We start from the raw sequence: 12028 nt of genomic DNA on the forward strand, positions 1-12028 counted from the left end.
ATGGACTCCGTTACATCAAAGAGGCCAAACTTGGGACTGGTGTGACAGCTTTACCCCATTCAGTCCACAAAAATGACACCAAGCATCCAGTCGTCGGTAATTTTAATTCTACAAGATATTCCCACTCAGATTGCACCTCCCCAACTTCTGACACTGTTCCATAAATCATAATGCAAGCTCAAGAACACCATCTCTACTTCCAACCAGTGCATTACAGTCTTCTGGACTCAACAATAAGTTCAAAAATTTCAGATCATCGGCATTTCATTTCAGATTTTAAGTATTTATTCTAACTTCCGCTAATAATTTCAGATAATTATTTTGCATTTCAGCTCCTCCAGAATGACATTTCATCCCCTTATCCTTGCTATCTTTCATCATGTGCTAACACTAATTATGCCATTTAATTCCTCCTGCCTGCTGCCTTATCACAAGTATTCCCTTTTGTTCTCTCTTCCTCTTTCCCTTTCACTGTCTTAAAACTTGCTTTATCTCCAACTTTTCCCAGTTTAGTCCTTGACCTAAAATGTTACCTATATTCCTCTTTTCTCACATCCCACTTGACCTACTGAGTACTTCCAGCAGTTTCCATTAGTACACTTATTAACACATCTTTGTAAGTTTACTTACATGTTCTTTCTGAAATGAATCATCTTCAATGTTTAAAGAATAAAGGAGTTTCAAATCACTAATAAGAAAGCACATAAGCCAATGATGATTTAAAAACAACACATTTAAAAATGTGAAAGAAGATAGCTTATCCCATTTGGAAAGGTAATTAATTATTTTGATGTTATACACAATAACAGAAATAGCACTTTCTATTAAGTGTTTTTGTCAACAATACACAAAACAATATATATTTTGCGGACATTCAATCAGTTGACAATCTGTTGCTGTTATTTAATAACTATTTGTCTTGCTTTATTGGATAATTCAATTGTATCAAAATGATTGTCAGCTCATTTTAACTGGTTTAGTTTTGAATCACTGAATAAATGATCGAGTTTTCATGCGGCTATGCAAATAAAAATGGGTTTAACCTAAATCAAATTAAACTACTCCTAAAATTCATCAGACCATTTTCAGTTCGGATACACATTTATGTGTCTGACATAATTTCAACAGTTAGCGTGCACCTCATGACATCAGTCCCCATGCAACACCACTTCTGAGTGTTTCTAGTATAACTTAGTTGCCACTGATACAATCCAATTAATACAGCAATAGGAAATGTCATTCATGCTCTAAAATCCAGGAAACTGGACTTATTCCAGCAGAGGGGAAGGAAGAAAGGCGTGAAGCGAAAGAAAATGGATCTGTATGAAAATGGGCTGAGGGTGAGATGGATGCAGGGAATGAGGGGGTGTCTGTGGGGAGAAGATGATCTGGGAGGGTCGGGAGGAAAGGGAATGGCAACCAGAGTGTGAGGGGAAAGGAGACGAACAACAGAGGATGACTGCATCAGGAAGCAGGGGTAATGCAGAGGAGAGTGACTGGACCAGTGGGGTTTGAATGAGGAGGCGGTGAAGAGGATGACTGGGCAGGGAGAGAGAGAGCCATGTCAATGGGGAGGATGGGGAGAATGGAGGATGGGGGGCAGAAGGTGAGGAAATGGGGGGGATCAGGTGATGAAGGAGGGAGCAGGGACTTGGATATGTGAACAATGGGAAGAGCATGGGGGATACAAGGTCAGAGGAAAGTTGCGAAAAAAGGGAGGTGATAGTTGGGTGATACGTGGATGTGGAGGTTGAGGTGACTTCCTGAGGCTGTTATACAACACCATGCCTCCTAAAAACAAAGGAGCTTTCAGTGGACCAGACAGATAATGGTATGCCCATCTGTTGTGATCCAGAGTGCACTTCTCTCACTTCTCCAGCCCACTCCACATATTCTGTCAGGCAACTGCATCTGTATTCGCATAAGTACCTCCTTCTGGTAAATTCCCTCACAAAATTCCCTTAGTCTTCTGTCTGACCACAGCCCACTAGTGCTAGCTAACTCTCTTTCTGCCATCCAACACTCTAACCTTTTTTTGTTCAGCCCTCATGGTTTCAGTTTCTGTGGTAGTGCTTAACAGTATCAGGCACAATGATAAAGAGTGCTCTGCTTCCTCCACCTCATAATCTACTTTGTTCTGCTGTTGCTGCTCCTCCCCATCCTATTACGGTAGCAACCTAAGAATGTAACGTACAGAAGCAGGTCAGTTGACCCCTTTGAGACTGCTCCTCCATGCAATAGGATCATGGCTGATCCAAGCTTGGTCTCAATGCTACCCTCTCTCTCCTTCTCTCTCTACCCATATCTCTTTTAGTTTAACTGTCTGTCAATTCCCATCCTGAATATGGAGACACAAGAAACTGCAGATGCTGGAATCTGGAGCAAAAAAACTGCTGGAGGAACTTAGCAGGTAAAGCAGCATCTGTGTAAGCAAAGGGATGGTCGACGTTTCGGGTTGACACTGTGCATCAGAACCGAGAGTGTAGAAGGAAGGTAGCCAGTATAAAGAGGTGAGAGGGAGGGGTAAGACAGGGGCTGAGTGATAGGTGGAACCAGATGAGGTGGGGGATGATGGGCAGATGGAGCCAGCTATTTCCACAGCTCTCCAAGGTAGGGAATTCTAAAATATTTGCGACTCCTTGAGAGAAGAAATTCCTTATTGTCTCCATTTTAAATGAGTGGCTCCTTATTTTGAAATTATGCTCCTACTTCTATTTACCCCCACTAGGAGAAATATCCTGTTAGCATCTACACTGTTAAACCCTTCCAAATCTTATATATTTCAATAAGATTACCTTTCATTCCTCTAAACTCTAATGAATATAAGGCCAACCTGTTCAACCACTCATCATATATTAACCCCTTCACCCCCTGGGATGGGAGATGGGAAATAGGGATTTTTCCAGATTAGCTGCAACAAAGGCACAATTTAGTTGTGTCACGAACCAGCAACAAAAGAAACACACTGAGCATGATTCAATGTTAAAAACTATTTTATTAATCACTACTTATGATAATACGTAAAATAAAAGTAAAAATGTTAGTATGTTAGAATTCAAAAATGTTAAACCTCGAACGTTAACCCCAAAACTAAACTCTTCGTGTGTGTGTGTGACAAAGTCCAAAACTCCCAGTTCCGGAATGGTTCTTAAAGTTCAGTTCCGCAAGCCATAAGGTGAAACATGAGCAAGGGCTTCTTCAACAACCACCGTTGTCTGAAGATAAGATGTAGATGTAGAAAAACATAGAGAGAGTACATACGAAATCCAAATGTTCCACGATGGAACCCAAACGACACTTCAGTGTTTACTCGGTAGTGACTTCCTCACCCCGCAAGCATCCGAACCGTGGTCGTCCACACACAAATACCTGTTTCCTTCTACAGGTCAGCAACAAAGTGAACTCCAGCGGATTACTTCCAACTTCCATACATGGATTTCTATGGCAAACACAGTTATTGTTTCTCATCCATCGATAGAGAAAACAAGCAGGCTGGTGTCTCTCTCCCTTCTCTCTTTCTCTCTTCTTCTTCTTCTGACTTCTTCAACAACGTCATTACGTCCTTTATCTTCTATTGACGTAAGCACGCCCCACACACACATACACACACACTCTCTATCTTAAAGGGACTTTCACTGAGTCCGTAACAGTTGCATGAATGTTGCTTTGGGGGGGAATGAACAATTGCACAGAAATTCAGTCTCCTCTACACTGGCTTTGGCTAGAAACAGGGCTGACATAATCCCCATGAGGAGGACCATACTTTCTTCCAGTCTTGTGAGACACTGATCACAAGTGTTCCCATTCTAACAGGATGCCTTCTCTGCAATTATACAACAGCTTTGCCCAAAATGAATGGGAAACAATTTATTGCAGTCCATCAATGAAGTTCCTGAACTCTTAGCTTCATGTATGGGCTTGCAACAGTGAGATGTTCTATATGTATGGATGCCCATAGCAATGTGTAGATGTGACCGTGGATGAAGGCTTGATTACTGTGCCTGGAGGTAGTATCCCCAGGAAGATGTAAGCTTTGAAGCTCTCCCCATTATATTCTTATGAGGAAATATATTTTTCCCTGCATTGAGTCAGCACATGCACAGCTTCCTGCCAGTCTCTCCCAAATGTAGCTCTCAAGGGTCTCTGGTCCCTTCCAGGTCATAGTCAGTAAACCTGAGTGGGGGAAAGAGTGCAAGGGCTATCAACAGACTCATTGCGTAGGACTTCATATATCTAAAAGGAAAGTTTTAAAGTTATGTCTTATATGAAATTGATATGACATGCCCATTTTCCCATAAAACCACAGAGAAGGTGGATGCAGGGGCAGGAAACAGCAGGTCATCAACACATCTTAAAAGGAATGATTGATGAGATCATCACCTGATTTACCCTTATGACATGGAGAAACACAGTGGAGATTAGCTGAAAACTACAGGAAAGGACTCAATTGCTCCCACTGTCTGCCTGTACCCAGGTCATATCTGATGGTTGGGCCCAAGCTACATCAAGGCATGAACAAGTCCTTCATTGGTACTGCAATTTCAAATAGATCTTTAAGAAAGCTTTTGCAGGCATAATAGTCTCCATGATTCTTTGAACCACCATTCCTGTTCTGGCCCTTTTTTGTATATAGCCTTATGTAAAAGAATCCTCATTTCCAGATAAATTTGATGCTTGAAGGACAACAGCTTTTGATGATGGATAGGGAGCAAACATAATCCAGCTTCCTGAAATACAGAAAATGTTTGCTGAGGTTAAAGTGTGAACCACTAGTTTTAAAAAAAATGAGCTTTCATCTGGAGTGTTGCCTTTTATGGTCAGTTTTCAGAGCCTGGTAACTGACACATTTTTTTGTTTCACTTATTTCATACAATGTCCACAGTTATAGGAGACAATTTCAACCATTGAACCAGTGCTGCTCCCAGGGTACAGTTTCATATACCTGGGCATTGCTGTGGCCCCATTCACTATTTTTTAAATACAATATTGCCATCCTAAGGAGGGGAGATTCCGTGATAGGCAAAGCATCTGTGATTGTTGTTGGGTTTCTATAGGAAGTAGCCCTTTCACGGCGTGGCTATCAGCTAGTGCATAAAACTCGAGCAACAACCATTCATGGAAGCATTCCTGGAAAAAAAAGCGCTTGCGCGCCATGTAATGATGATATAACCACTGATGTGGAGCTCATTGAAATGGTTTGTTCACACTTACGGAATTTCCCTTTAACTAATAAACCAAATTCCTGTTTCTCTGAAGTTATAGATTCCTAAATTATGCATCATTCTGGTAAATTTATGTACTGTATCCTCTCAATTCTAACTGCCTTTTCGTATAAGAAAAGGAAGTGTGTCCAATTCAACCCATTGTCCAGTGGCGCCGGATGACCACCACTCTTGCCCGGTACTGCGGAGGAGAAGGGGCCGCCAGTGAGCGGCATAAGGCGGCAGTTCGGATCCTCCGACAGGCCTCGCAGCGGCCACCGCCGCTCTAGGTGGCTCCAGCTGTACAAAGAGCAAGCTGATTAATAACAAAAGAAATAAACTCAAAAACTTCAATCCTACTCTCTTAAATAAAGTCCGATATCCAAATGAAATGGGTACACGTTTTCTGCACCGATCCCGATATCGTCATCTAAAACAGACTTTGTTTAAGTAGAATGAAGGATTCTTCTGACAAAAGGGTTCCTCATGGTTCATGAATTCCGGCTGGTTATGAAGCACCATGAGGTCGTGAAAGGCACTATATAAATACCTCTTAAAAATAACGGGAAAATAAACGGGACTTTTCCATACCTACAAAGTTCTTCCGGGATGGAACTGCTTAAATAAAGCATCTGAGCTAAAAGGAGAATTATTAACCCCGTACTCATGCCTTTAACAATTCTCAAAAGATAAATTAATCACTGGACACCCTGCACCTCAGACCCCTTCAATCAACCTCACTCACTGTCCCTTCTCCAACAGTAACTCGGCTGCTCAGGACGCCACAAGTCCGCGCATTCAAAATGGACGGCGTTGCCGCCAGCGCGCCCGAACCGCCCACTTCGCCCAACTGCCAGGAACCGTGCGGAATCAGTGCCCGCGCCGAGGGGCGGGGAGACAACGTAAGAGGAGCGAAGGAAGGGTGAAGTAGCGGTTACGGTAGGGACAGAGCAGAGTGGGGTGGGGATGGGAATGAGAGTGAGGGTGGGGGTGAGAGTGAGTGGGGTGGGGGAGAGAGTAGGGGTGGGGGGACATTAGCAGTGTGGGAGGGCAGGGAATGGGGGTAGAAGAAAGGCAGAAGGAGCAAGGACAGAAAGCTTAGGGGTGGTGGGAGGAGGATGGAGTGGGGGGTAGATGGACATTAGAGGTGGAATTAGGAGGGACAGTAGAGGCAGTGAGAGGTAGTGGAATCAGAGGGTAAGAATGGAGGAAAGGGCTGTGACTTAAGCTGGAGAGAGAAGGACAGAGTGGGTGTAGATTTATGGTTGGGTAGTGGGGAAGGGATAGGAGATATGGGGAGGGGAGTGGCAGGGGTGGGGGATATTGTAAGAGGTGAGTGGTGGAAGGAAGTGAGGGGAAGGCTATGAAGATGGGGAACAGGAGGAGTATTGTGTGGGGTAGTTTGAGGAAGTGAAATGGGGTGGGGTGGGGAGGGCATGTGGGAGATAGAAGGGTAAGGGGTCAGGTCAACTCAGAACTCACTAAACCAGAGTGGAAGCAAGTCATTCTCAATCTCAAGGGACCACATTATACAGGAAGTGACAGGTGCTGGGATGGAATGAAAATGCTATCTGGTATCTCTAGTAGCTATGGTATTTTTTCCCATTGGAGTCAATGAAATCAAATCGACCCTGTAAAAGACCATACGTGGACATTTATTGGGTAGCCTTTGAGAACTGAGGTATAAAGCTAAGTATTGTGGAAAATAGATTCATACCTAAGTCCTTAGAAAAGAAGAAAGCAGATTGAAGACAAAGTCAACTGGTCCAAGGAGCTCGAGAGACAAAGGGCTGTTTAGCTATTCATCAACTATCATCTGTGTTGAGTATAGAGTTTCACACTCAATAAGCTTGATCTTGTAGAGAAACTATTGGTGCCACTCTTACAATATGTAAGTTAAGTAAATGGCTAAAAAGATGTCAGATGGATTATAATGTGGGGAAATGCAAGATTATCCACTTAGATAGGAATAGATAAACAGAGAAGAGATTCACCAGGAGATTGCCTGGATTAGAGAGTATTATGTAGCTATAAGAGAGGTTGGACACACTTGGATTGTTTTCTCTGGAGCGTTGGAGGCTGAGGGGCGAAATATAAAATTATGTGCGGCATAGATGTCAAACACTAGAGGGCATAGGTTTAAGGTGATGGGGGAAAGATTAGGGGATGAGTTTTTATACACAGAGAGTGAGGTGCCTGGAACATGCTGGCGGGGAAGTGGTGGAAGCAAATGCACTAGCAACATTTAAGAGGCATTTAGACAGGCACATGAAGAGGCTGGAAATGGAGGGCTACAGATCGTGTGCAGGCAGATGGGATTAGTTTTATTTGGCATCGTCGTTGAGACAGACCTTGTGGGCCAAAGGGCCTGTTCCTGTGCTGAACTGTTCTATGTAAAAATTTAACATGCAAGTACATTAAGTAATTTGGTTGGTAAATAGAATTTTGAACTTTATTGCTACAGGAATTGAATATAACAGCATAGTCCAGCTTCAGCAGTGCAAGATGTTGGTGAGAGCATACCTGGATACTGTGTACAGTTTGGTGTCCTTAATTAAAGAAGATTAAAACCGACTTTGGAGACAATTTAAACAAGATTCATTAGGTTGTATTCAGGTATGAAGGGGTTAACTAATGAGGACAAGTTCAGCAGATTGAGCCAGTACCCATTACAGTTTTGAAGGTCTCTTAATGATACAAATAAATATCTTAAAGGAATGTTTCCCTATTGGTGGTGCTTGGATTTAAAGGCACAGTTTCAGAATAAGTTGTCACCTTTTTAGGACGGAAGAGGAATTTCTTCTCTCAGTCAAGGCCAAACAGAAAAATATTTGATCTATAGGGAAGTTGTGGGCTATAGGGAACAAGGAGTAAAGTGTAGTCAAGGCCAAGAAAAGGGAACCATGATCTTCTAGATGTTGGAACAGGCTTAAAGGCCTACCCTACTCCTGCTCCTGTTTCTTATGTTGTTATAGGCACACCAACCTGATGTATAACAGCAAGAAACCTTGGATGACTATAGAAAAACCAGGGGTCAACAACTTCACCTCTCCGGATTTATCAACTGCCACTTCCAATCAGGTTGAACAACTGTTCAACAACAGAATGAATGCTGTGGAACATTGATGTTGTGCTAGATCCTCACAATAAACACATTAGTACTGAAGACATAATATCTATTTATCATAGAAGAACTGACAAAGGTCTCTAAAAATAAGGGAAGGCAAGAGTAACTTACATATTTGTTGAAATGATGCAATACCCATTCAATGCATGCATATGGGTAAACAAGTATCATCAGTATGCTGAAAGGCAAGAGTCATAGCTCTGGCCAAACAAAGGAATGAACGTTCCTCTTCAACATTACTTAAAACTCCTTGAATGTCTCATACAATAACAAATTTCACCCTTGGTAGAATGTAAGCTTACACAAGATCAAGCAGGTATTAGACCTGGCTGATCCATTGCAGGCTAACTACCAAATCTTAATCTGTATAATGAAGATGGTTTCTAACCGAAGTTCATCACTGACAAAGATTTGTTTACCCATATGCTGCATATAGCATCCAACATTGCATCACAATCAACAAACAGTACTTCATGACAAGTGACTTGGATCTTAACTAGAGTGTTTGTTATCTTGAAGTGCAGAGGCTCCTATGTGGAGATATGTGACTTGAAATGTACATGGTGCTCCCAAAAGACCAATTCAACCAACATTTATTCAACATTTACACCAAAGACGACATTTATGGTCTCCACATCATCATATAAATATTTGAGAGGTCATTGAATAATCTCAAACACATCTCCTATTCCCACCCAAACCCTTCCCCCTCGTGTCCCCTTCCTGTTCCCTCTTGCTCTCTCAACTCTCCTACCTTCTCCCATTCCCTTCTCCTCCCTCCCCTCTTCCTCCCTGCCCCCTCCTTCTCTTCCTCCCTTCTCTCCATTCTCCTGCTCCTTTGGCCTTGGAGTGCGTAGGTTTACAGAAATTACACTTAGATGCTATAAATTAGCCTACAAGGAGAAGAAACATGAATTGTGATTGCATTCTCCTGATCATGAAAGGTTTAAGTGATGATTTGATCAACGTGTGTGTGATATTAAGGGGAACAGAGAGTTTGAAACTATAGACCCTATTTCCGCTGAAAGGAAAATCCAGAATTTGTGAAAATGGTCTAAACATTCGGGAGAGAGGAAAGATTTTCACATGCCATGGATAATAGAGATTTGTAAACAAATAAGAACCTGGAAATTCTCAACAGCTTTGCCGGCATCTATGGAGAGAGAAACAGTTAACATTTCAGACCTTTCATCAGAACTGGGACAAGTTACAGATTTTTTTAATGAAATGTTTTAAATTGCAAATAAAGGGAGAATGGAGAGAACAAAAAGGGAGGCCAGTGGAGAGCTAGAGAAGTTTAATGGCCTAAGTGGGAATGCTAGTGAAAAGGTATGCCTGGGGATTTTGTGAAGAGGAGACAATGAATAACATCTGAAATTACTAAAAGAAGAACATGTGAGCATTGGAAAGATGGAATGGCTGATCATCTGCAATTGTGGAGTTCACTTTCGAATGCAGAATACTGTAATGTGCCTAGTTATAAGTTGAGCTGCTGTTCCATGAGTGTACATTGAACTTCAGTGGAAAAGTGTATAAACAGAGAGGTGTAAAAAAAATACTGCTGGAGGAATTCAGTGGGTCATGCAGCATCTGTGGAGGCAGAGGGATAGTCAACGTTTCAGGTCTAGATCCTGCATCAGGACCAGTCCATGGGACTACATCAAAGGAGTTAGATAAATAGCAGTAGTAGTTTTAAATACAACAGGAAAGTCTGGAGATAACTCGACAAGTCAGCAATCAAAAATCACAATTTTTATTAATCAAATCCCTGGATGACAATCAAACCCTAATTCCAATTACAGTGATAGCTTTTAGACAGCATCAGACCTGGAACCTTTCAACCTCCCCAAATACTGCTTGTGAATATTGACGCTCTATTTCAGATTTTGAGCATCTGTAGAATTTGGTATTGGTATTGGTTTATTATTGTCACTTGTACTGAGGTACAGTGAAAAACTTGTCTTGCATACTGATCGTACAGGTCAATTCATTGCACAGTGCAGTTACATAGTACAGTGTGCATTGCTGTAGTACAGGTAAAAACAATAACAGTACAAAGTGTCACAGCTACAGACAAAGTGCAGTGCAATGAGGTGCAAGGTCACAACAAGGTAGGTCGTGAGGTCAGAGTCCATCTCATTGTATAAGGGAACCGTTCAATAGTTTTATCATAGTGGGATAGAAGCTGTCCTTAAGTCTGGTGGTCCGTGTCCTCAGACTCCTGTATTTTGCCTTTGGCAGTGATTTTTGTACTCCTCATGTTTACAAAATTGAGCACCAACCTGCAAGAAAGCCCCGCCTTTCGTTTTTACCCGCACCTCCTGCTCAGGGGACAACATTGGCCAATGACGATGGGTGATTGGGGCTCCCTGGAAGTACCCGGGAGATGTCGCCGAGACGCATTGTGGGAGTGTAGTGTGTAATTCAAGATGTCAGCGTACGTGCGGCTCGGGTGGCTGAGTCGCTTGTTCACCGGAGGCAGCAGGTTCCGACGTCGGCCTTTCATCGCAGTCCCCAGTCATGCTCCAGTTGATAATAAATCTGGGGCTGCTGTTGCTTGTTTAATAAAGCAGTTGCATTCAGTTGCGCCCGAGGGTTTACTGGGCTGCAGTCGGTGCTGGATGGTAACCAGGGTGACAGGAGCGGCCTGCGGCGACGGCATGGCCCCTGGTACCTGGTTCCAGCAGAGGCGAACCTTCCAGGACTTCGGTGAGAGGAGCGGCGGTACCTCTGCTCACTCCGGGGATGATGGTATGGAAGGCGGAGCTGCCGATGGTGGGGAAGGGGCTGCTGGTATGGCCCCTGCCATGACGGCGCTTTCTCCCATGATCGTGCCGGATGTTTTCCCCAATGTTCCCTTGATCGCGGTCACCAGGAACCCAGTGTTTCCCAGATTTATTAAAATTATTGAGGTAAGAAGCCCGCGGCAGGCTATTCACACTCGTGTTTACGAAATGCAAACATCCAGTTTAACATGTGTACAGCTGAATCCAGACCTATTGGAGTGGATGGGGAGACCTAAGATTACATGCGAGTAATTCCTCGGATATATCTAACTGGAAACGCATGGAAGGATAATGCAGTGGTTTACTTTGAAAGGCAATGGGAAGGGGTGTGTGGATCTTAAATTTAAATCTCATATTTACAAATAAAAGATCACGTGTAAATATATTTCAATATTGTAAGCTTTAGATGCATGGTTAGATAATTTTAATCAGTTTTTGCAGCTAACCATTATTTTAAGCAGGCAACTATTGTATGCTGCACATTTTAATTCATTCATGGGCTGTAGGTGTGGTTGGTAAAAATGAGCTGTGATTGCCCTTGAGAAGTTAATAAACCAATCTTATACCCCTAAACCCCTGAGGTGGTGGGATTCTCACAGTGCCATTAAATAGAAAGTTTCAGGATTTGAAATTGGTGGAAGTGAAGAAATAATAATATCTAAGACAGGATGCTGTGGCTTGAAGCAGAACTTGGAAGTGATGGTACAAAAATGTGCCTGCTGCTCTTGAGCTTTTGATAGAGGTTTTTAGTTTGGAAGACACTGTTGAAGGAGACTTGTGGAACTGCTGAAAAGCAAGTTGTGGAGGTTAAGCGCTGCAGCCAGTAGGAGATGTAGTTGTTTTATTAGGCATTACCTCAGGATTAAGGATGACTTGCTCCCATTCTGGCTTTGTGGGTCTTGTGCTGGCTAGTG

General features: G+C 42.7%; 1 protein-coding gene across 1 annotated transcript in view; it reads left to right on the forward strand.

Moving 5' to 3' along the window:
• Positions 1–10670: 10670 nt before the first annotated feature.
• The window catches only part of lonp1 (lon peptidase 1, mitochondrial), a 33366-nt gene continuing 32008 nt past the window's right edge, over positions 10671–12028 (forward strand). Inside the window, exon 1 of the mRNA XM_052037569.1 lies at positions 10671–11240. Coding sequence (XP_051893529.1) covers positions 10758–11240 — 483 coding nt within the window. The 5' untranslated portion in view covers positions 10671–10757. The remainder of the gene's footprint in view (positions 11241–12028) is intronic.

Source organism: Pristis pectinata, chromosome 24, assembly GCF_009764475.1.
Source record: "Pristis pectinata isolate sPriPec2 chromosome 24, sPriPec2.1.pri, whole genome shotgun sequence".
Taxonomy (NCBI): domain Eukaryota; kingdom Metazoa; phylum Chordata; class Chondrichthyes; order Rhinopristiformes; family Pristidae; genus Pristis; species Pristis pectinata.